Source organism: Entelurus aequoreus, linkage group LG23 (assembly GCF_033978785.1).
Source record: "Entelurus aequoreus isolate RoL-2023_Sb linkage group LG23, RoL_Eaeq_v1.1, whole genome shotgun sequence".
Lineage (NCBI taxonomy): Eukaryota > Metazoa > Chordata > Actinopteri > Syngnathiformes > Syngnathidae > Entelurus > Entelurus aequoreus.
In genome coordinates this window covers 31,033,589-31,060,319 of record NC_084753.1, presented here as the reverse complement: position 1 = coordinate 31,060,319, position 26,731 = coordinate 31,033,589, and the positions used below count along the sequence as shown (strand labels likewise).

The window sequence follows — 26,731 nt, the reverse complement described above, 5'->3', positions numbered from 1 at the left end:
AAATTAGGCATAATAATGTGTTAATTCCATGACTGTATATATCGGTATCGGTTGATATCGGTATCGGTAATTAAAGAGTTGGACAATATCAGAATATCGGATATCGGCAAAAAGCCATTATCGGACATCCCTATTTTTAACCCAAATAGGTGAAATTAGATAATCTCCCACGGCACACCAGACTGTATCTCACGGCACACTAGTGTGCCGCGGCACAGTGGTTGAAAAACACTGCTTTAGAAAGAATAAAAGTCATGGCAAGCAGAAAAAAATCATTGTATATTTAAACTATTTTCCTAAAACACGCACTGAGGCAATAAAGCGACTCGAATAATCTAAGAAACTACTAGACAGATGACACGATTGCTAAAATAATCGACAGCGGCAGCACTGGAATGTACAACAATTCTTCTCCAAAAAACGAGGAAAAATATAACCTCAGAAGAAAACCTAATTTAAAAGATTTGTACGCACGTACTACACTTAAGACCTTTAGCATATCAGTATGTGGAGTGAAATCATGGAATGGATTATGCAAAGATGTCAAACAATGATCCGATGTAAGTACCGTATTTTTCGGACTATAAATCGCTCCGGAGTATAAGTCGCACCGGCCGAAAATGCATAATAAAGAAGGAAAAAAACATATATAAGTCGCACTGGAGTATAAGTCGCATTTTTTTTGGAATTTTATTTGATAAAACCCAACACCAAGAATAGACATTTGAAAGGCAATTTAAAATAAATGAAGAATAGTGAACAACAGGCTGAATAAGTGTACGTTATATGAGGCATAAATAACCAACTGAGAACGTGCCTGGTATGTTAACGTAACATATTATGGTAAGAGTCATTCAAATAACTATAACATATAGAACATGCTATACGTTTACCAAACAATCTGTCACTCCTAATCGCTAAATCCCATGAAATCTTATACGTCTAGTCTCTTACGTGAATGAGCTAAATATTATTATTTGATATTTTACGGTAATGTGTTAATAATTTCACGCATAAGTCGCTCCTGAGTATAAGTCGCACCCCCGGCCAAACTATGAAAAAAACGGCAACTTATAGTCTGAAAAATACGGTAGAAGGAAAGGAATCTTGAAAAACATCTCAAACATTGTTGAACATGAGATATTTTCTCATTATGTGAATCATGACTGTCGTAACTATTAATAGAACTGTTGTATTAATTTGGTGTAATTGTGTTGCAATTACAAGATCGGAACAGGAAGTAAACAAATGTCTCAGTAATTGCTATGAATTGGAAGAGTGGTAATAAGCTTTGCTTCTTCCTGCTCCTTTTCGAACATGTAAAGAGAAATATATACGTATGTTTATACGTACATATTTCTAAAATGTGGACAAAGTGAAGCGCTGTGAAAACGTGTCATTGGCCGAACAGGAAGTCCAACATTCTAAAATAAGGTGTCTTCCTTCCTTCCGCAGCACACGTCTCACAGCAATGGCCGACAGGAAATCAGCTCGCGCTCGTCCCGCTCCGGCGTGCGCTCCCGGAGCTCCGAGGACTCGCAGCAGCCGCACGTGGGCAACTACCGCCTCCTCAAAACCATCGGGAAAGGAAACTTCGCCAAGGTTAAGCTGGCCCGACACATCCTCACGGGCAGGGAGGTGAGACCTTGTCAATTAGGTTTAACGTGCACCTCCAGAACACATTAAGCAACGAGTCGGCACTTTATTTTGCTTGAAGTAAGACCATGAACATAGCTAGTTCGCCATGGCTACTTGTTTGCTAGCTAGCGAGCTCGCAGCAGTAGACAAAAAAGTTCCAAATGTCTAAAGCAGGCCTGGGCAATTATTTTGACTCGGGGGGCCATATTTAGAGAAAAAAATGTGTCTGGGTGCCGGTTTTATTTTTGGGAACACTAATACAAAACCTCTCAATAATGTCTGATTGAATGCTAAAAACGTTTGTGGTTCATTGAAAATTGTATTAGTAGATTGCACAGTACAGTACATATTTTGTACAATTGACCACTAAATGGTAACACCCGATCAAGTTTTTCAACTTGTTTAACGGGGTCCACGTTAATTAATTCATGGTGATGACAGACCGCCTTAAAAACGGAATGGAATTTCAAATTTTTTTACTGAATGAGACACCCAGAATGTACATGAAAATAAAGAATGTGGGCTTTACAATATTAACTATGAACGATAAAACACTCAATATTGACATTTGAACGTCACACCCCCTCTCCATCCACATATACAAACACAGCAAAATATGATCGCCAAGGGTAAAAAAAACACTTACTTTCTCAGGCCTGGGCAATTATTTTGACTCGGGGGGCCAAATTTAGAGAAAAAAATGTGTCTGGGGGCCGGTATTATTTTTGGGAACACTAATACAAAACCTCTCAATAATGTCTGATTGAATGCTAAAAACGTTTGTGATTGATTGATTGAAACTTTTATTAGTAGATTGCACAGTACAGTACATATTCCGCACAATTGACCACTAAATGGTAACACCCGAATAAGTTTTTCAACTTGTTTAAGTCGGGGTCCACGTTAATCAATTCATGGTTATGACAGACCGCCTTAAAAATGGAATGGGATTTCAAATTTTTTACTGAATGAGACACCCGGAATGTACATGAAAATAAAGAATGTGGGATTTACAATATTAACTATGAACGATAAAACACTCAATATTGACATTTGAACGTCACACCCCCTCTTCATCCACATATACAAACACAGCAAAATATGATCGCCGAGGGTAAAAAAAACACCTACTATCTGATATATCACTAAGCTTTAGAACAGGGGTCCCCAAACTACGGCCCCCGGGCCGGATACGGCCCCCCAGCATCCAAAATCCGGCCCACAGGAAGTCCCAAGTTTAAAAAAAAAAAATGTTTTTTTAATTGTTGTGGTTTTTTTTGTTTTTTATTTATTTTTTATTTTATTTTTTAAAATCTTTCCTTTCTAATCCATTTTCGACCGCTTGTTACTCTTGGTGTCTCCTAGCTGCTGTTAAATGTTGATGAACATCAATGTTAGTTGATGAACATCAATGTTAATTGATGTTAAATGACAAAACGGATTATAAAGACAATGTGTGTGTGTGTGTGTATATGTATATATATATATATATATATATATATATATATATATATATATATATATATATATATATATATATATATATATATATATATATATATATATATATATATATATATATATACACTACCGTTCAAAAGTTTGGGGTCACATTGAAATGTCCTTATTTTTGAAGGAAAAGCACTGTACTTTTCAATGAAGATAACTTTAAACTAGTCTTAACTTTAAAGAAATACACTCTATACATTGCTGATGTGGTAAATGACTATTCTAGCTGCAAATGTCTGGTTTTTGGTGCAATATCTACATAGGTGTATAGAGGCCCATTTCCAGCAACTATCACTTCAGTGTTCTAATGGTACAATGTGTTTGCTCATTGGCTCAGAAAGCTAATTGATGATTAGAAAACCCTTGTGCAATCATGTTCACACATCTGAAAACAGTTTAGCTTGTTACAGAAGCTACAAAACTGACCTTCCTTTGAGCAGATTGAGTTTCTGGAGCATCACATTTGTGGGGTCAATTAAACGCTCAAAATGGCCAGAAAAAGAGAACTTTCATCTGAAACTCGACAGTCTATTCTTGTTCTTAGAAATGAAGGCTATTCCACAAAATTGTTTGGGTGACCCCAAACTTTTGAACGGTAGTGTATATATATATAGACACACACACAGCCTGGCCCCCGGCCAATTTTTTTTAACCCAATGCGGCCCCCGAGTCAAAAAGTTTGGGGACCCCTGCTTTGTTGTAAAAATCTCCTTCCGGGTCTGTCCCTGACACCCACATTTCAGGCTCTGGAATCACTCTGCGGAAAAGCTCCCCACCCACACTGCTTGGTGCTTTGTCTGAGCTGCTGTGACTTAGATTACCATAGTAACTAGTATATCATGCAAAAGCACAGATTCCAACCATTGAAATACTTTGTATAGTTGAAGACTTACGGTCATTAGAAAATGACCATCATAATGGCAGCTACACTTTCCATCTTAAAGATCTAAAAACAATTATTTGGGAATGTCCGGCGGGCCAGATTCAAAAGCTTAGCGGGCCGCATGTGGCCCCCGGGCCTTAATTTGCCCAGGTCTGGTCTAAAAGAGTTTTGACAGCATTGCAAGGCAATGGAATTAAGGAATTGATCGTCATCTTTTATTCAAAGGGTCCATGAAGCAGGAAGTAGCTTGGCGACTTAACAGTAGGGTGTAAAGTCGTCCCGCTGCCAAAATGAAGCCTTTTGTAATGAAATTGTAGCCATGGAAACGGCACCTTCCAAATGTGTGAAATGAAAGTTCTTCCTTTCTGACTGATCCTACCTCCAGGCTCTCAGCGTTGCAATTTTCACTTTCGACCTCCTCTAACATTTTGTCTCCTTCAATTCTCACGTTTTTTTTTCTTTTTTTGTCTTGTCTCTCCGCAGGTGGCCATTAAAATAATAGACAAGACGCAACTAAACCCAAACAGCCTTCAGAAGGTAGGCGCCCATTCCCCGCTCACTAATTTATGACGCGACAGACTGACTATTAATTGTGTATATGCAAATGAGGTCATGTGTTCTCTGTGGAGGGAACTGATTGCAGTGGTCTTCTAAAGGTGGCCTTAATGGAGACATTTTGTTTCAAGGAACTTTATTTTACACACAGGAGATGGCAAAAAATGTAGTTATTTGGGGAATTTGTGAGTGGAACGCTTCCTGCAGCCTAAGGCCAACAAGACAACAGTTTTTTGTAGTTAGCTGAGAAGGAAGTTGTGACATTTACGTTAGTCACCATGTTGTCTGCTTTGCTCTGGAACCCCTCCTTGTTGTTGGTTGTCCTGCAGCGAGCTTGTTAGTATCAACCAAATTAAGAAGCAGCGCTGCTTTTCACACGCAAATGAATATATGAATAATGAGAGAGAATGCTCTCTTCTTTCTCTCCGTGCAGTCAAGTCGGAGCTTGGCTGTTCATTAGCAAGGCAGACATTTGGTATGTTCAGTAGTTGACTGTCCGTCACAATCCAGTATGAACCGTAACAATTATGCGCCCTCAGGAAGAGTTACTTTAAGACATGGCTAGCTAGGTCGCGGCTAACATCCGTCGGCAGTGTTTTAGCTACTTCTAAATCACTAATCCTCGCCTCCATGGCAACAAATAAAGTAAGTTTCTTACAAGTACACTGAAATCTGAGTAAGATTAAATATCTCAAATAAGGGTGATATTTGCTTATTTTCTGTCTGACAAGATAATTCTTCTCACTAAGCAGATTTTATGTTAGTGTTTTACTTGTTTTAAGAGTTTTGGTCCTAAATGATCTCAGTAAGATATTACAGCTTGTTGCTGAGATTTGATGACCTGTATTGAGTAAAACATGCTTGAAACTAGAATATCAACTGATGCAAAGCTGTGTCATTAACACTCACAAGTATAAAACTACTTTTTTAAAGTAATAATTTCTTACTTCAAACATAAAAAAAAAAAATCATGATGCCGAGCGCATATCATTATGTCAAGATAATGGCACTAGCATTTACTAAATTTAAAAATATTTTTCAACATATTGATCAAAAAGGTCTCTTTTTTTTTTTCTACCAAGAAAAGTGCACTTGTTATTAGTGAGAATATACTTATTTTAAGGTATTTTGGGCTTCATTGAGGTTAGCTAATTTTACTTGTTTTGGAAAGTCTTGACAAGCCGAATTTTCTTGTTCTATTGGCAGATAATTTTGCTTAGTTCAAATAAAATACCTCCTCATTTTTTTTCTTGTTTTTGAACACTTGACTTTTTGCAGTGTATCATCCCTGCAGGACGAGGAATAGCAAAACATGCTTCAACACACGTAGCTCACCGGCGTCACCGCTAGTGTAAACAATGTAACAAACGTTCCTGTATGTAAACAAATGCCATGGGTGCATCTACACCTGACATCCACTGTAATGATACCAAGTACAGGTGCATATCTAGTCGATAGTACTATGATTACATCTAGAGATGTCCGATAATATCGGCAGATAAATGCTTTAAAGTGTAATATCGGAAATTATCGGTATCTGTTTCAACCTCCCGATATTCCCAGGAGACTCCCGAATTTCAGTGCCCCTCCCGAAAATCTCCCGGGGCAACCATTCTTCCGAATTTCTCCCGATTTCCACCCGGACAACATTATTGGGGGCGTGCCTTAAAGGCACTGCATTTAGCGTTCTCTACAACCTGTCGTCATGTCTGCTTTGCCTCCGGACAAACAGCGTGCCGGCCCAGTCACATAATATATGTGGCTTTAACACACACATAAGTGTATGCAAGGCATACTTGATCAACAGCCATACAGGCCACACTGAGGGTGGACGTATAAACAACTTTAACAGTGTTACAAATATGCGCCACACTGTGAACCCACACAAAACAAGAATGACAAACAAATTTCGGGAGAACATCCGCACCGTAACACAACATAAACACAACGGAACAAATACCCAGAAACCCTTGCAGCACTAACTCTTCCGGGACGCTACAATAGGTTTTTTTGGTAACATCTGAATTTATTTGAAGCCATATGACGTCCAAACGTTCTGCGCCTTCTTCTAATGCTTGTGGAACAGAGTGTTAATCAACGACCCATTTTCCCCTGACTAAAGGAGACAATAAATAATCCAAACAAATGTTACAAAGGGCTATTTTGATTGTCGTCTAATAAAGTTATGAAGCAAAAACCCATCCATTGGCTCTAATTTAGCCATCTGCTTTAAACTTCATCTTAAGATATTTTTAGGCATGTGCTAACTAAAGAAGACCAATTCATTCTGAAATATTAATTTATACTGTAGCTGTGCTGCTCTTCAGGCTGTTACAAAAACAAAAAACACTATTAGACTTCTGTCCATTTCGAAGCAAAGACAGGCCTGGTGCTGGCAAAAGCAAAGTATAATTTTTTATGACAGCAAAGACCGTAAAAATAGCAGCAATAAAAACAAAACACAAACCCCAAAGCTATCTAACATAAAAACACATTTTGTTTTGTTATAATTCTCTCATTTCTATCATTTATTCCAATATTTTCAGGTCAGCCTCTCATGCCTAATATTTCTCCAAGTTTATACAGCAAGTGACATTAAAAGCTGTTTAGTGTTTACATTCAGTTTATGCTGGGGTGAGCAAAGCAAGGGAGATTTGCCAATGTCATCTTGTCATGCTTAAATACAAACTAGTCCTTGTTTATTAACAATAAGTTGTCAAAAAACAGGTAAAAATGTTTTATACATACCAGATACAAAATAGAATGTTATCCACATTATTCGCATCCAAATTTTGTTTGAGGCTTGCAAGCCATAACCGCCTTCTTTCTTTTTAGGCAACCGTCTGTCTCCACTCTTTTTCACAACTGTAGAAGTTTTTGTCTGTTGGCTCAATTCTGACCGCCGCAAAACACTGCAAAAGTTAGCCATGTGGATAGGACTTTATTGTTATTGCACAAGTACAACGAAACTATGTTTTCAGCACAAACCCGTTCAAGATTAGACAAACAAGCCATGTACCCTTTAGCAGAGATGCTAACAGTGCCTTTCACAGATGATATCGTTGTGCTTTACCTTTGCTGACGCTCTGCTTGTTGTTACATGAAAACACTTGATAAGAAGCACACTGCACCTTTTGCAAGAAAATGGCAAATCTGAAATATGGCTCTTATGATGTTTGCTAAGGTTTTAATATTAGTTTACAATTTAGAGGCTTCTGGTGTATTTATTTAGTTTAACCATTTGGTTTTCCAATGTGAAAGAGCAGTAAATGAATTTATATACTGATAATTCACTCTGGTCCTCAAATTCCTTTGTCTTTGTACTTTTTTGTCCGTATGTGAAATGGTCTTATATTATATTCATTATGGTCTTAAAAAAATATGTCTTAAATTTGACTTGTTGAAACCTGCAGAGACCCGGTTTATGTTCCATTTTTTTAATTTCCTGTTAAATAGATACAATAATGTGAGGTAGGTTGGAGTTCAAATCCCAGCCGAGTCATACCAAAGACTATAAAAAATGGGACCCATAACCTCCCTGCTTGGCACTCAGCAACAAAGGGTTGGAGTTGGGGGTTAAATCACCAAAAATGATTCCCGGGCGCGGCGCCGCTGCTTCCCACTGCTCCCCAAGGGGATGGGACAAATGCAGAGGACAAATTTCACCACATCTAGTGTGTGTGTGACAATCATTGGTACTTTAATCTTTAATCTTTACAAGTGTACGCACTGTGCAAGTGAATACATGTACCCATGCTACGCACCTAGCTCTACCCAGCTCGTTTGCTCAATAAGATGGCGGACCATCTGCTCCGTGGCACACTACACGTTATTGAATACACGTTCGGAAATTAAGAAGAAAATAATTCTGAGGCTTTAATTAGTCTCTTAGTCTGAATTGATTCTGAAATAATGTGATGAACCATATTCACATTTATTGAAATGCTAAATTATGCAAAGTTGATTTATTACAATGTACAGTAATTGTAATAACCTTTTAATAGGTATTAGAGATGTCCGATAATGTCTTTTTTGACTATATCTGATATTCCGATATTGTCCAACTCTTAATTGCAGATTCCGATATCAACCGATACCGATATATACAGTCGTGGAATTAACACATTATGATGCTTAATTTTGTTGTGATGCCCCGCTGGATGCATTAAACAATGTAACAAGGTTTTCCAAAATAAATCAACTCAAGTTATGGAAAAAATGCCAACATGGCACTGCCATATTTATTATTGAAGTCACAAAGTGCATTATTTTTTTTAACATGCCTCAAAACAGCAGCTTGGAATTTGGGACATCCTCTCCCTGAGAGAGCATGAGGAGGTTGAGGTGGTCAGGGTTGGTATTTGTTCTGTTGTGTTACGGTGCGGATGTTCTCCCGAAATGTGTTTGTCATTCTTGTTTGGTGTGGGTTCACAGTGTGGCGCATATTTATAACAGTGTTAAAGTTGTTTATACTGTCACCCTCAGTGTGACCTGTATGACTGTTGACCAAGTATGCTTGCATTCACTTGTGTGTGTGAAAAGCCGTAGATATTATGTGATTGGGCCGGCACGCAAATGCAGTGCCTTTAAGGCACGCCCCCGATATTGTTGTCTGGGTAGAAATCGGGAGAAATTCGGGAGGGGCACTGAAATTCGGGAGTCTCCCGGGAAAATTGTATGACTGGGAGACGCAACTGCTCTGTACTTCTCCCTACGTCCGTGTACCGCTCCGTACAGAGGCTTTTTTTGATTGATTGAAACTTTTATTAGTAGATTGCACAGGCGTTTTAAAAAGTCATACATTTTACTTTTTAAAACCGATACCGATAATTTCCGATATTACATTTTAAAGCATTTATCGGCCGATAATATCGGCAGTCCGATATTATCGGACATCTCTAATAGGTATCATTGACAACTTCAAAGATGTGTTATCCTTTATACTTTATATTTCAGTCAACTAAAACGATTTAGATGACTAAAATATGACAAAGAAAAATAAATTTTTGTCAAAAGACTGTAAAAACTAAATTAAAAACTGCTGTGAAAAATTAGCACTGTTTAAAGTACAGGGTTTTTATCTTCCTATGTTCAAACACAGTGTTACTGTTCAAATTGTGTGTATCGTTACACTGGCCAAAAATATACACGTTAAATAAAACCTCTGCCAATTACAGTTAGTGTGTTAATCCTAAACATCCCTGCCACTTCATTTTACACTTCATTTGGCATTTTTACCTAGTCTGTTTTTTTTTGGGCAATACCACAATAATATCGTACTGTGGCCTTAATACCGTGATCATATCGTACCGTGGAGTCTGGCGCATGTATTTTTTTTTTAAAAAAGCTAAAGAAAAGGATACGTATATTTAAAGACAAATCTGCGTTATTAGTATCAACATCTTTTCTTTGTTACATGATATTGTTTTGCTGTGTTTTTATTGGTTGCTGCTTATTTTGTTAGTACAATGTAACACAGGCTGCACTTTGTACATTCCTGGTTTACATGTGTTATTTGTATTACACTGCCCTGACTATATGTTGGAACTTAGTTTGGCTGGTTGGTAAAACAGGTCTTTTAAATTAGACATGAAAAACATTCAACTTGGGGTTGTTTATTGGATAGTCTCCAAATTACTGTAAAACCGTGTTAATATACGCGCAGACTGAAAATTAAAACAATGCAACCATACAGGATAAAGGTTTGCGCCTATGCTACTAGCTTAATGCTAACATACATTGGACGGCCCCATTGATAGGCTGATGAAAATTAGCATGGCGATCTAGGGCTGCAACGATTCAATTTCCATCTATCCATTCTATTAGGCCAAATGCAGCTGAGATAGGCTCCAGCGACCCCAAAAGGGACAAGCGGTAGAAAATGGATGGGTGAGCGTTCTTATCCCTCATGTTTTACTCAAACACATGGAGGACACGTTGGCGTCTACAGTCATTTTGTCTTAAATTCTCATGTTTTGATGACAATAAATGGTAAATGGGTTATACTTGTATAGCGCTTTTCTACCTTCAAGGTACTCAAAGCGCTTTGACACTATTTCCACATTCACCCATTCACACACACATTCACACACTGATGGCGGGAGCTGCCATGCCACGACCCATCAGGAGCAAGGGTGAAGTGTCTTGCTCAAGGACACAACGGACGTGACTAGGTTGGTAGAAGGTGGGGATCGAACCAGGAACCCTCAGGTTGCTGGCACGGCCACTCTCCCAACAGCGCCACGCCATCCCCCAATAAAGCGTTCTGTTCTACAGTTTGTATGTTAATGCTAACAGGTTGTTGGTCCAAAAATCAAGCATGACATTGACATTTAATACCTTTTTAAAATGTGTATGTGTTCGTTTATTAAATAAATTGTCACTCAAGTTATTAGAGGTTTTTTTTGTTTATTTTGGTTCTTTATTAGCTATTTCATTGTTTTAGGCGAGTTAAAAGACGCATCGAGGCTATAAAGTGTGTGTCATTCAAACATCACATTAATTGATAGATTATTCCATTCATGGATCCCTTTTCTGTACTGCTTATTCAGGCTGAAAAAAACAAAACAATTTCCAATTGATTTTTGATTCTTTTTAATCAATTAAGAATTGTTACAAATAAGAATCGTGATTAATTTGACATTTTTAAAAACTTTTTTTGACACCCCTACTGCTTATCCTCATTAGTGTCGTGGGTTAGCTGAAATGTATCCCAGCTGACTTTGGGTGAGAGGCGGGATACACCCTTCCCACTGGGTTGTGAGTTTTTCCTTGCCCTTATGTGGGATCTGAACCGAGGATGTCGTTGTGGCTTGTGCAGCCCTTTGAGACACTTGCAGTGTTTCCCACACATTTATTTATTTGTGGCGGCCCGCCACGAAAGAATTACGTTCGCCACAAATAAAAAAAAAAATAAATAAAAAAAAAAATATATATATATATTTATTTATTTATTTATTTATTTTTTTTTTTTTTTTTGTGTAGATGCCCATATAGGCTGTTCAGATTTACTTTACAAAAGAGAAGTGTAGGATACTTCTCTTGTTGCCTTATTTGTATTTGACCACTACTGTTTTCTGTTTATTTGTTACTGACTGTGGCAGGACACCTCTGCCTCTGTTTCACTTTATGTTGCTGGCAAATATGGTTGAAGTAGTAGGCTAAAGTTAAATTATTTAGTATGCACTAATTAAAGGGGCATAGCTTTAAGAGACATTTTAGCTTTTATATTTTATAAGATATATTTTTTGTAAGAACCACAATTAATAAATATATTTCAGTGAATAGCTTATTGTTCAAATCTGTATATAAATATGTACATAAAGTGTTGTAATTATATTGTAAAATGGATGGATGGACGTTTAAAACAAAAAAACTGTTATTATTAGTAAGTATACATTTTTTGAGCCTTGTTAAAGAAAATCATATCATTGTAGTAAATTATGCAAATTACTCGATGATGTCATGGTGACCACGCCCCCACCGCCACAAGTATCTTGGCAGTTTATGGGAAACACTAACTTGTGATTTAGGGCTATATAAATAAACATTGATTCATTGATTGACAGACTGGTTGCCAGCCAATCGCAGAGCGCATATAGATCAATACCCAATGACAATTTAGAGTTTTCATTGAACCTAACATATTTTTGGAACGTGGGAAGAAGCCAAGGTACCGAGAGGAGAACATGCAAATTCCACATAGATGTCCAAATGGAGATTCGAAGCCAGTGACAGATTACTCGTTTACTAAAATAATTGACAGCTGAGGCACTATTGCCATCGTGTTAAATTTGTTTAACTGTTTAATACATGAGATTTTAACTCAACAAAATTGACAATAGACAGCAAATTAATTTCTGCTTACAGGCATATACTCAGCAAACTCTGGAAACAAAGATTGATCGATGACTTTGCACTCCTAGTACTCTAATTGTAAAACAAAAAACATAGTCAATGTTCTGTGAAACATGATTGACAGGAGATGGTAGCGCATTTATCACCTGGCAGTGCTACCTCCCCGTATCGCAAAATCTTTAAAAATAAAACCAAATGCTCTCCAAATGTTACTTGTTTTTAGCCAATGCAGATAGGTCATGAATGTGAACACAAGGTGACGTCAGTGTTGCGTGACTTCCGTTCTAATCTTGACATGACTTTACTGCAGCGTGGGCATTCAGCCATTGTCTCTTTGGCCTGGCCAGGAAGTGTGCTGTTTTTTTGTTTTTGGGGGGTTTTTTTGTCTCTGGCTGGGAGGTCAGAGACTATTGAGCGTGCAGTCGGTAGATCCAGAGGCCTTTTTGCTCATCATAGGGGCGTGAGCAGGACCAGGCTGCCACCGCCATTGCTCGTGACCGCCATGATGGTATTCCATCAGTTTTTCCAAAGCTCCATCGATTGTAGCCTTTTGTATGTCAGAGGCTCCCTAAAAAAGCACCGAGTCATGTCAGCGTTACACACGCACAAAGCTTGCGGGCTGCTTTTGTCCACTTTTTGTTGATTTTAGCCACCAGTTTGATTTCCCTCTCATGTTTATTTAAAGGAATTAGAGCAATCTTAAAAGACTTCATGCTTTTCTCATGTCATGGTGAAACTCAAAGTAGTGTGGGTCTATAAATACCCGAGTGTCGCCTCCTCTCCCGTTCCACTGATGAAGAGTTGACAAATCCCGAGACAGATGAGCGTCACCACTGATGTCAAAGATACAAAGCTCCAGGATTGAATCCGGGCTTTAATCCCGCAGAGTGGACCTTTTGTTCATGTTGACAACATCTACACATCCGCTGGTGGCGATATATTTAGATGGTAGTTAGACTTGGAGATAGATTTCCTTCTTGAAAATGGGTGCCCATTATGTCGGTTGCAGAGTGGGTGTGGGTTGATTGCCAGGGTTTAGGGCTTGGTGGTATATATTAGAGACAATACCGCCATACCGGTATCTTTTGATGAGCCTTCGTTACAGCCATTTTTCAAGAGCGACCTGGCCAAGAGGGTAGCAAAAACAAAGTTATAGAAATACATATAAGAACAGCAGCAGTCACACACCACAATTAAAAATAAATTACTCACATATATTAACATAAAACAATGTATAGACTTAGACAAACTTTAATGATCCACAAGGGAAAATGTTCCACACAGTAGCTCAGTTACAAAGATGGGAAAGGATAAGGATTAGAGATGTCCGATAATATGGGACCGCTATTATCGGCCGATATATGCTTTAAAATGTAATATCGGAATTTATCGGTATTGGTTTCAAAAAGAAAAAATGTATGACTTTTTAAAACGCCGCTGTACGGAGTGGTACACGGACGTAGGGAGAAGTACAGAACGCCAATAAACCTTAAAGGCACTGCCTTTGCGTGCCGGCCCAATCACATAATACCTACGGCTTTTCACACACAAAAGTGAATGCAATCCATACTTGGTCAACAGCCATACAGGTCACACTGAGGGTGGCCGTATATTCAACTTTAACACTGTTACAAATATGCGCCACACTGTGAACCCACACCAAACAAGAATGACAAACACATTTCGGGAGAACATCTGCACCGTAACACAACATAAACAAAACGGAACAAATACCCAGAACCCCTTGCAGCACTAACTCTTCCGGGACGCTACAATATACACCCCCCGCTACCACCCAACCAAGCCCACCTCAACCTCCGCATGCTCTCTCAGGGAGAGCACTGCTGTTTTATTAGGCATGTTAAAAAAAATAATGCACTTTGTGACTTCAATAATAAATATGGCAGTGCCATGTTGGCATTTTTTTCCATAAATTGAGTTGATTTATTTTGGAAAACCTTGTTACATTGTTTAATGCATCCAGCGGGGCATCACAACAAAATTAGGCATTATAATGTGTTAATTCCACGACTGTATATATCTGTATCGGTTGATATTGGAATCGGTAATTAAGAGTTGGACAATATCGGAATATCGGATATCGGCAAAAAAGCCATTATCAGACATCTTTTATAAGGATGGAAAAGATAATGCACAAAAAGAGGGTGAAAACAAAAGGTATAAAGTAGACTAAAATGTACCATAGTAGCAATATAACATATGTAATATTTATATATACAGTATATATAATATATACTGATATATTTGTATATAATACAGTATATAAGAAATCCCAATTACCATGTACAATATTACAGTATATGTAACAGCTGCAGCAGAAAAAAGGGCAGCAGAAAATAAAGAGTAGATCCAGCAGAAAATATATATTATTAACAAAGAAAGGTATCTAAAATAGAAGCGGTCAGGTAATAGACAAATATCAGCTACTGCTCTAGGTATAAAAATGTTTCTGTAAAAACAAGTACAGTGCCCAATAGAAACAGTTTCTCGATCTGTTAAAATGGCCTGAAATTCCCCCAAAGTGATGAGTTCAGGTAACCTCAGATCCATCTGTTATTCCACGACCATGGGGCAGCATATCTGATAGCTTTTTTTCCAACATTTGTGTTGGCTCTAGGAACAAACATTCCAAGTATGTCCTGCAACCTTAAGTTGCAGCGACTGGAGTCACTAGACATAAAATACTGGGACACCAGACTAAGAAGTGGTTTATATATAAAACACAACCATGGAGAAAATGATAAAGATGGACAGTTTGCATACAAAGTGGACAAGGTAATAAAACGTAAGGATATACAGTATCCTTTTTTTTTTTTCAATTAAGAGTCGGGTGCTTTCATAAAAAGTCTCCATAAACTAGCAATTGCATACGAGTGGTCAGAATCAAGCGTATCCTAACTTGTAGGGAAAAAACAGGACTTGTTTCTAAAGAAAAATCCCAATTTAATTTTACGTTTAGCCACAAGTTTTTCAATGTGAAATTTAAAAGACAAGTTCTCATCAATGACAATTCCCAAGTACTTAAATGTTGTGACCATTTCAAGTTCAACATTATGAGCGGTTAATACTTTTGGGGCGCTCGATGGCAGCACCTTGGATTCTTACGCATTAACACAATTCGATGAAAATATTCAATAGAACAGCCGTCGGAGCCGACAAACTGCCACTGCTAACTGCTAAAGCTAACAACAACAGTTTAGCTGAAACCCTCGCTGACGTCACACGTCGCTTGGCAACAAATACCGCCTTTTAAAGGCACACACACGCACGCTTGTCTCATAACCTTCTCTTAATTGCACATGACATATTTAAGTTTTTTTAAGTAACAAATTAATTACTTTTTGTAGTAACTAATTACATTTATTAAAGAGTAATTCTATTAGTAATTAAATTAATTTTTTGGTTAAATAACGAGTAACTATAATTAGTTTTTAAAAGTAATTTTCATAACACTGGTAGTAACAGTTAAGTTGGGTTTAAACTAGGGATGTCAGACTGCCGATATCGGCCAATAAATGCTTTAAAATGTCATATCGGAAATTATCGGTATCGGTTTCAAAATTATCGGTATCTGTTTCAAAAAGTAAAATTGTTTTGACTTTTTAAAACGCCACTGTGTACACGGACGTAGGAAGAAGTTCAGCTCGCCAATAAACCCTGAAGGCACTGCTTTTTGTGTGCCGGCCCAGTCACATATCCACGGCTTTTGACACACACAAGTGAATGCAAGCATACTTGATCAACAGCCATACAGGTCACACTGAGAGTGGACATATAAACAACTTTAACACTGTTAAAAATATGCGCCACACTGTGAACCCACACCAAACCAGAATGACAAACACATTTCAGGAGAACATCCGCACCGTAACACAACAGAACAAATACCTAGAACCCCTTGCAGCACTAACTCTTCCGGGACACTACAATATACCCCCCCCTCCCCCCCCCCCACACACACACACACACCTCAACCCCGCCCGCCCACCTCAACCTCCTCGTGCTCTCTCAGGGAGAGCATGTCTCAAATTCCAAGCTGCTGTTTTGAGGCATGTTAAAAAAAAAAACTTTGTGACTTCAATAATAAATATGGCAGTGCCATGTTGGCATTTTTTTCCATAACTTGAGTTGATTTATTTTGGAAAACCTTGTTACATTGTTTAATGCATCCAGCGGGGCATCACAACAAAATTAGGCATAATAATGTGTTAATTCCACGACTGTATATATCGGTATCGGTTGATATCGGTATCGGTAATTATGAATTGGACAATTTCGGGATATCGGCAAAAAAGCCATTATCGGACATCTCTAGTTTAAACTAAACACTTTGCACGTTTTTCTCAGAACACAGACACAACCTAAAAATGCCGGGATATCAGTTTTGGTCTAAATCGCCCTGCCCTAGCCAGGAGTTTAAAAAAAATATCATTACCGATCATCAGTCAGTCACATTTGTCACTTTATGACCGCTGGCTGGTGCGAGCTCAGTACGAAGAAACACCCGCGGTCAAGGGTATAAAGACCAACCGCACAGTTCCTGTCTTCCCAGTAAAAGGGCTGCTCCCTCCTGCCTGCGCTAACAAAATAAGGGTCATAGAAAACGAGCATTTGATTTGGTCATTCTATAAGTAGCTCGCCTGCTTGTAAAGTGTGTGCACCCTTGTTTTAGAGGGATGCTGTGATTCCCTACCTGTCTTCAACAAGGTTAGCGACTAACGGTTGTAATCTTTGACATGAACAGTTGCTGTTTTGAATATTAATGCAGCACGGACACATCCGCCCTATTTGGGAAGCAGATGTTGACCAAGTGCATCGCATCAAGCTTGTTTGCCTTCCGAGGGACCGAGCTGTTTGTCTTGAGGCTTTTAGCTGCTGCCGCTTTACAGCGCCACTGTGAGCTGATCTCTTATGTAACTGCAAGGTGTGGCCGAGGACACCGTTTTATTTTCAGCTACTGTTCCCTATAGTAAGGAATGGAAGTTGACTCACGCGCCATTGCACACCGCCTCCACCTGCAGATGATGTAGTGGGCCAAAGGTCAAACAGAGGAGTTGGGCATTGGGGTGTTTGACCAAGCGTAAACAGTCTTCCAATGAAGACTATTCTACTTTTCCTTTCTATCTAAGCCTTATTAAGCCTAAATTGAGTAGTTTACCCTGCCAATGTATCAAGGGACGGAAGTCAAGCTAACTGAAATGTAACTCATCACATCCTGACCGAAGTCATGTAGGGATGCCTTTCATATATAATAGAACATGAAACATACTAAGTATTACCGGAGATCCCTGCTAGGTGTGGAAGTTACATTTCAAGAAAAACTGCGACTGGTGAATAACAAAACGACCATATTTTCCGGACTGTAGAGCAGCAGGATTCAAAACGCACCCACTAAAGCAGGCCAGGGCATTTATTTTGACTCCGTGGGCCAAATTTAGAGCAAAAAAATGTGTCTGGGGGCCGGTATATCTGATTTTTTAGAAACACTAATACAAAACCTCACAATAATGTCTGAGTGCTAAAAACGTTATGGATAGACCGGACCGCCTTAACAAAACGGAATGGAATTTAAACAATTTTTACTGAATGAGACACCCAAAATGTTCATGAAAATGAAGAATGTGGGACTTACAATATTAACTACGAACGATAAAACACTGAATATTGACAACATATGAACGTCACACCCCCTCTCGATCGACATATTTTATAATAAAGCGAAACACAAAAAATTCAACACAAACAGCGAAATATGAACGCGAAGGGTAGAAATAAAACACCTATAATCTGATATATGTGATACATCACTAAGCTTTACAACTTTGTTGTAAAAATCTCCTTCCGCGTCTGTCCCTGACACCCGCATTTCAGGCTGACACTCTGGAAACGCTCCCCACCCACACTGCTTGGTGCCTCGTCTGAACTGCTGTGACTTAGATTACCATAGTAACTAATTAGATTACCATATTAACTAATTAGATTACCATAGTAACTAGTATATCATGCAAAAGTGCAGATTCCAACCATTTAAATACTTTGTATAGTTACGATCATTAGAAAACATCACTGCACATCATAATGGCAGCTACAGTTTCCATCTTAAAGATGTAAAAAAATTAATTGGGAATGTCCGGCGGGCCGCATGTGGCCCCCGGGCCTTATATTGCCCAGGTCTGCTCTAAAGCAATATTTTGCCATTTATTAGTCGCGCCGGACTATAAGCCGCAAATATGTATGTTTTGAAATGAGTTATTTACACAGAAATATTTTGTAGATGTTTATTTACATACCTTAATTGTTACCAAATGGTGCCTGTAAAATGGCTGATCAAACAGAACTCGACCCACTAGCTGCAGAAGCTAGCTCTCCAATCAGCTAAACAGACGCCATAACTCTTAAGTCTTGGTGAATTTACTGAGGAGTTTGTGAAACTGAAACAATACAAAAATAAGTTGTTGTAAGTTAATACTAACACAGACATTTTTAAATGTGTTAGCATAGTAGCTAATATTAACAACGCTAGCTTCATTACATTACGATGGCACGTACAAATATGCATGAAAACACTCCTACAGACATCACACATGGGACGGTTTAGTAAGAAAGAATTGTTTGTTATATTGTAAAACTCATAAACGTTGCTTGAAGTGATGAATGACAAAAACGCTATGGAAGGTTTCACTTTCAGTTCCAGGTATTAAAACAGGAAGTACATTTTCAACCTGCAGCACCTGCAGTAAGCAAAATCGTCTAAAAGATGGCGTGGTAGCACAAACAATAACACACCATTACAGCGTTTCTCCTGGGGTTTAATGAAAACTATTGAACACATTAATTTATGGCAATTAGCGAAGAAAAATCCCTAAATTAGCCACACCGTTTTATAAACCGCAAGGTCCAAAGCTAAGGAAAAAAGCAGCGGCTTATAATCCGGAAATTACGGTATACCCGTATCTACAACCCGCAAGGCATGCTGGGAAGTCCATGCGCACACGTCCCCATAAGGTTCCTGTTTATGGGTGTAGTTTTGCATGTATTTTAGTTTGTAAGGTTTTTTTTTGATACCCACATACAGATAGTTCAGTTTGTGTGGTACAGTTACATTGTGTGCTACGCTGTGTTGGGACTAACGCGTTACAAAGTTACTGTAACGCCGTTAGTTCCGGCGGTAACTAGTAATCTAATGCATTATTTTTTATATTCAGTAACTCAGTTACCGTTACTACATGATGCGTTACTGCGTTATTTTACGTTATTTTTTATGTAGTATTGGCTAGAAACAGAAGATCTGAGTGTGTTTTATTGGAGAGTTGCAGTGTCGTCCTTCTGAATGTTCTTGTGTCGGAGAAGAGAGAGGCGCGCTCTGTGTGTGTCTGGGTGTGGGTGTGAGGAGGGGAGAGGGGGCGTGTCTGTGTTTACTAACAAGACATGGCGGAGCTGAAGTCGAGTTTCTTAACATGGAGATATTCTCACTACTTTTCTTTTGTCGAGCACAAAGAAAAGAACATTTTAGTTAAATGTAAGTTGTGTCTTGGATCAAAGATCCCATCTACTGCCCAAAACAGCAATTCAAATCTGCTGAAACAGCTACAAAAGCAACATGCTTCGACGAAGCTAGTAAAGAGAGACACTCTTCACATCCACAATCCAACAGCGGCTGGATTTTATTGGAGGGACTGCTAGCCAGGACAACATTGATAGAGCCATTGTAGCGTATGTGCTAGAAGACATGCAGGCTATTTCTACAGTGAAGTCACCCGCTTTCAGGAAGTTAATTAGCATGATAGCGGGCGTCAAACAGCAAATGGCACGAAAACATATTCCAGGTTCCTGGACACAGTGGACAGTGAGTACATAAACATGGAAAGCGAGTTAAAGAAAACACTCCAAACTCTGCCTCTGCTCATCATTCAGCACTGAAGGTACACACACTTGTCAATTCTCTTATATACTTTTTCATTCTAGACTTCTAGAGTGTTTGATTATCACATCACTCTAAATGTATAGACTATAAAGTTCACAAACATAAAGAGGGATCCTAGTGGGCCAGGCCAATCTTTCATTATCTCTAAACTAAAACTGAGTGTTCTGGGCTTCAGTACAGTGTTGAGCTCCTCCTGAAGACATGATTTTATTTCAGAATTCCTTGAGAGAAAAAAATGCCTGGTTAGGCGTGTGTATAGCAGTATGTGTGCTGTATATAGTGACATGACATATAATCATGTCATGTGTGCCTTCCTTGGGTGAAGCCATGTTTACAGCTATGTTGTGACATGTTATTATGCTGTTTCTTACTTATGTATGTTATGTTGCAGCTATTTAAAATAGTTTTGTCAATTTGTTCTGGCCTGAAAAAAATTGGCCCTTTGAAACATATCTTTGTCTTTGTGTGTTGTATGAAGACCACATTGCTTAGCAGAGTTCAGTGATGCAAATGCATGTCAAGTTGATCAACAGATTGTATTATTCTCCAGTGCAATAACAGTACTGATATGAAAGCTAAAAGGGCATTAATGGGAACTTTAAAAAAAAAAAAGAAAAAAAGAAGTAACTAAATAGTTACTTTTCACAGTAACGCATTACTTTTTGGTGTAAGTAACTGAGTTAGTAACTGAGTTACTTTTGAAATAAAGTAACTAGTAACTGTAACTAGTTACTGGTTTTCAGTAACTAACCCAGCACTGGTACTACATTATTTTTAATCGCACCATGAGTGAGGTAGGTTGGTATATTGGACTTTTGGGTTGATGACCTTCTGAGAGTAACTGTGATAGGGTTTTGGCCTGAAAACATTAGGGCAAAAATGCTCCCACACATTAAAAAAAAATGATCTGTGTAAATCTCTTGGATGGTTTTGAATGCTGAATCACAAAAATGAAGGAATTCACTGTATATTTTAATCTTGTTTACACGCTAGGATTAGATTTCAATCTTGAACTGGTCGCGTTAACAAGTTCTCATTTGCGGTCTGTATCGCGTGTGGAGGAACGATCACATTAATTATCTGGCATGTCTTCAGTTTAACTTCGTGGACTCATTTGGACTCTGTCTTGTGCTTGCTGTTATGAACGTTTGTGAAAAATACCTGTGGAGGAGCATTCGCCATGGAGTCTTCAGCGATAAGCTTATGCATGAGTGCATGTGTTTGTATCGGTGAATCGATCAGCCCAATCCCCGCAGCACAAACCCGTGCATAACGAGTTCGACTGTCGAGGAGCGATTACATGACCATGCATTGAGAGTTGTGTGATGTGCCATGACTTAGTTTCTCAAATACGTAAAGTATTGCCTTTTTGAAGGGGCCCTATTATGCAAAACCAACTTTTCTTAACCCTTTGTACCTGCTGTTGTCCATTTGAATCTGCACAAGTCCCGAAAATTTGAAATCAAACCGTGGCGGCACTGTGGAGATATTTTTAAAACACTCTTGCCTTCCTTCACACTTTCGCTAAATGATCGGTTTGGAATTTTCCCCTATTAGTAAGAAAGTAAGTACATTTTATTTATAAAACATAGGTGAATTGAAACAACAATTCAATTAAAACAGGGGAAACCTCATAAAAAGTGGAATAAAAATGGTAATTAAAAGGTGCTTTACTAAAAAGTGAAGTCTTCGAATGTTTCATAAAAGTGTAAACATGGTCAAGCTCACAGAGGGACTTGTTGTTCCAAAGTCTGGGAGCTATAGCCTGGAATGCCAGGTCTACAGGTCTAAAATGGGTTTTTGGGATCTTTAGGAGACCCTGGTCTGAAGACCAGAGGCTGCGCCCTGAAGTGTAGGGGCATAAAAAAGTGACGTTTTTCTCATTGACGCGAGCGGATTATCCGTATATTTTTCCCGAAGAGCCTCGTGCAAGTCCACCATTTTAGCCTGACGCTGTTGCCATTGTAGACTGGTTGGGCAAACTCCCATGCACCCTCAAGGACCGTGCCGAGAGTATAGAGCTGGTCCACAGTTCCACGACCAGGGAGGGGGCATGGGAGTTTGCCCAACCAGTCTACATGTGTTTTGTGGACTTGGAGAAGGCATTCGACCGTGTCCCTCGGGAAGTCCTGTGGAGAGTGCTCAGAGAGTATGGGGTATCGGACTGTCTGATTGTGGCGGTCCGCTCCCTGTATGATCAGTGCCAGAGCTTGGTCCGCATTGCTGGCAGTAAGTCGGACACGTTTCCGGTGAGGGTTGGACTCCGCCAAGGCTGCCCCTTGTCACCGATTCTGTTCATAACTTTTATGGACGGAATTTGTAGGCGCAGTCAAGGCGTTGAGGGGATCTGGTTTGGTGGCTGCAGGATTAGGTCTCTGCTTTTTGCAGATGCTGTGGTCCTGATGGCTTCATCTGGCCAGGATCTTCAGCTCTCACTGGATCGGTTCGCAGCTGAGTGTGAAGCGACTGGGATGACAATCAGCACCTCCAAGTCCGAGTCCATGGTTCTCGCCCGGAAAAGGGTGGAGTGCCATCTCCGGGTTGCGGAGGAGACCCTGCCCCAAGTGGAGGAGTTCAAGTACCTCGGAGTTTTGTTCACGAGTGAGGGAAGAGTGGATCGTGAGATCGACAGGCGGATCGGTGCGGCGTCTTCAGTAATGCGGACGCTGTATCAATCCGTTGTGGTGAAGAAGGAGCTGAGCCGGAAGGCAAAGCTCTCAATTTACCGGTCGATCTACGTTCCCATCCTCACCTATGGTCATGAGCTTTGGGTTATGACTGAAAGAACAAGATCACGGGTACAAGCGGCCGAAATGAGTTTCCTCCGCCGGGTGGCGGGGCTCTCCCTTAGAGAGAGGGTGAGAAACTCTGCCATCCGGGGGAAGCTCAAAGTAAAGCCGCTGCTCCTCCACATCGAGAGGAGCCAGATGAGGTGGTTCGGGCATCTGGTCAGGATGCCACCCGAACGCCTCCCTAGGGAGGTGTTTAGGGCACGTCCGACAGGTAGGAGGCCACGGGGAAGACCCAGGACACGTTGGGAAGACTATGTCTCCTGGCTGGCCTGGGAACGCCTCGGGATCCCCCGGGAGGAGCTGGACGAAGTGGCTGGGGAGAGGGAAGTCTGGGCTTCCCTGCTTAGGCTGCTGCCCCCGCGACCCGACCTCGGATAAGTGGAAGAAGATGGATGGATGGATTGGCTGTTGCCATTAAGCGCCTTCTTACTTGCTATCCTCTTGTGGGGCAGACTGACTCATACATGCGCATGTATCCCCAGCTGTTGCCATTTCGGAATTCAAAGTTTGAACTTAATCCGTCAGTAGACTCGATATTGAAGTAGGGCTGGGCGATATATCAAATATACTCGATGTATCGCAGGTTTGTCTCTGTGCGATATAGAAAATGACTATATCGTGATATTCGAGTATACATTCTCACACAGTTGCTTTTAGCTGCAGGCATTACACTACATGCGTTTCTCACTCTTTCTTGTCTCTGCTTCTCACAGAGACATAAAACAAGCGCACCTTCTTACATACGTCACATACTGTCGCGCGTGCAACGTCATACGCCCTCGCGGAGCAGAGAGGTAACGGAATGGGTAAAGTTAGCTGTGGTGCTAGCGGAATGGTGCGAGTGGTAATACGAGAGAAAGAAGGTGCGAATCTGGTAACAAATGGAGGAAGAAGAATTAATTCCCAAGAAAAACAGCAGGGGGTCCATCGTCTGGCGGTGGTTTGGCTTCTAGTGGAAAGATGTTGAACAGACAACCATAATATGTAGGGATGTCCGATAATGGCTTTTTGCCGGTATCCGATATTGTCCAACTCTTAATTACCGATACCGATATCAACCGATATATACAGTCGTGGAATTAACACATTATAATGTCTAATTTGGATAACCAGGTATGGTGAAGATAAGGTCCTTTTTTTAAAAATTAATAAAATAAGATAAATAAATTAAAAACATTTTCTTGAATAAAAAAAGAAAGTAAAACAATATAAAAACAGTTACATAGAAACTAGTAATTAATGAAAATGAGTAAAATTAACTGTAAAGGTTAGTACTATTAGTGGACCAGCAGCACGCACAATCATGTGTGCTTACGGACTGTATCCCTTGCAGACTGTATTGATATATATTGATATATAATGTAGGAACCAGAATATTAATAACAGAAAGAAACAACCCTTTTGTGTGAATGAGTGTAAATTGGGAAGGGAGGTTTTTTGGCTTGGTGTAGTAATTGTAAGTGTATCTTGTTTTTTATGTTGATTTAATAAAAAAATAAAAAATAAAAACGATACCGATAATTTTAAAAAAACGATACCGATATTTTCCGATATGACATTTTAAAGCATTTATCTCTAGTAATATGTCAAGTATGCGGCAAAAGCGTTGCTACAAAAAGTAGCAGCACTGCTAATGTGTAGCATCATTTGAAAAGTCACCCGCTAGAGCAGGGGTCACCAACGCGGTGCCCGCGGGCACCAGGTCGCCCGCGGGCACCAGGTCGCCCGTAAGGACCAGATGAGTCGCCCGCGGGCCTGTTCTAAAAAAAAAAAAAAAAATTTTTATTTTTTTAAATTTTTTTAAATTTTTTTAATTAAATCTACATAGAAAAAACACAAGATACACTTTCAATCAGTGCATCAACCCAAACAACGGACTCAGCAACACACACCTTCATTCATGTGCACAGAAACAAATTAGGGAACACAACAGATTGCATATAATTTATAAACAAAATAAATTTTCAAAATAAGCATTTATGTACAGTCCAGATTATGTCCAGGTCACTCAAATTAGGGAACACAACAACAGATATCATATAATCTATAAACATAATTATACTTTCAAAATAAGCCTTTGAGGACTTCTCATCTTTTTTTTAATGTTTTTTGGCATCATTATCGTTTTCAACCATGTAACTTTCTAAAGTTAGAAAATACTGAATAAATGTTTTAAAGAAAGTAATACTAAGTGAATATCTGTTTTTGGCCTTAAAAATAAACATTTTACAGAGTACTATAATTAAATTGACTAAATCATGATTGTCAATGAACTCTCCTAAAATAACAGAAACCACATTAAGCTTCATAAACAAACCAATCCTTAAACACATTTTTTCAACTTCCACCCAAAACAAAGACACAATATGACAATACCAAAACAAATGCAGGGTGGATTCAGGCTCCTGACAACAAAATCGGCAATCATCTGACTCTGTCATATTCCATAATTTTAACATTTTCCCTGTGGGTAAGAAGTTATAAATAATTTTAATTTGAAAATAACGATTTTGCACATCGATAGTGGTTTTATAGATTAGTTTGAATATGGCATCCCATGGCAACGGGCAGTCAAAAAAGTCCTCCCATTTTACATTTGTGTTGTATGAGGCAGCCTTCAAAGATTTCTTTATTAAATAAAAATTATATATTTTTCTATTTATTTTAGTTCCTTTTTGCCAACTACAATTTCTTATTAGAGGTTTACAAACTAATAATTTAGTAGTTCCATAATTAATTATTTGTTTCCATCTTTTCCCAATTACCGGTACTCCAGTTAGTTGATAAAATGAAAAGCTTGAGCAAGCATCACCATACATAGCTCTAAATTCATCATACTTCATAATTTTACCATTCTCATTGATAATATCGTTGACAAAAATGATTCCTCTTTCAAACATATTTTTCCAAAAGAAAGGCTTTACAATATTAGAGTTCATCCATATTAACTGCTGCAAAATATTGTCTCTTTTTTCTGGCACATAAAATTGAAATCACCACTATGAGTGGATTGTTTCCTTTATGAACCCCGCCATGTTTCCCAGCAGACTCTGGGAGGGGATCACTTGTAAAAAAGGATACAATTTCTTTTGATACAGTACATGTTCTTTGTCCAACAGGACATTTGTGTACCACTCAATGTTTAAATACATCTTTGGAACAATTGATGCTTTTAAAGACAGACACATAGCTTCAAGGTTGAGAAGTTTCAGGCCCCCATATTCATACTCTTTGTACAAAACCTTTCTTTTAATCTTTTCTGGTTTGCCGTTCCAGACAAAATCGAAGACCCTCCGCTCATAAATCTTAAAAAAGTTTTGTGATGGAGCTGGTAATGACAAAAACAAATAAATAAATTGAGGAATAATTAACGAGTTGGCAATAGACATTTTATCATACAAGGTTAGGGATTTCCCTTTCCATAATTGCATAATTTTGTCCAGCTTTCTTAGTCGATTATCATAATTTACTGAGCCTAGATCTTCCAGATTTTCTGGGACAACAACACCAAGTATGTTAACTGGTCCATCTGTCCACAAAACAGGCACTTTG

The 26,731-nt window shown here is 39.0% G+C and overlaps 1 protein-coding gene across 13 annotated transcripts in view; it reads left to right on the top strand.

Annotated features, from left to right (window-relative positions):
- LOC133640913 (MAP/microtubule affinity-regulating kinase 3-like) overlaps positions 1 to 26,731 on the top strand; it is a 113,388-nt gene that overhangs the window by 6,977 nt on the left and 79,680 nt on the right. For all 13 annotated transcript variants that reach the window (XM_062034600.1, XM_062034601.1, XM_062034602.1 and 10 more), the window contains 2 exons: positions 1,456 to 1,638; positions 4,514 to 4,567. In XM_062034600.1, the coding sequence (XP_061890584.1) occupies positions 1,456 to 1,638; positions 4,514 to 4,567 (237 nt within the window). The remainder of the gene's footprint in view (positions 1 to 1,455; positions 1,639 to 4,513; positions 4,568 to 26,731) is intronic.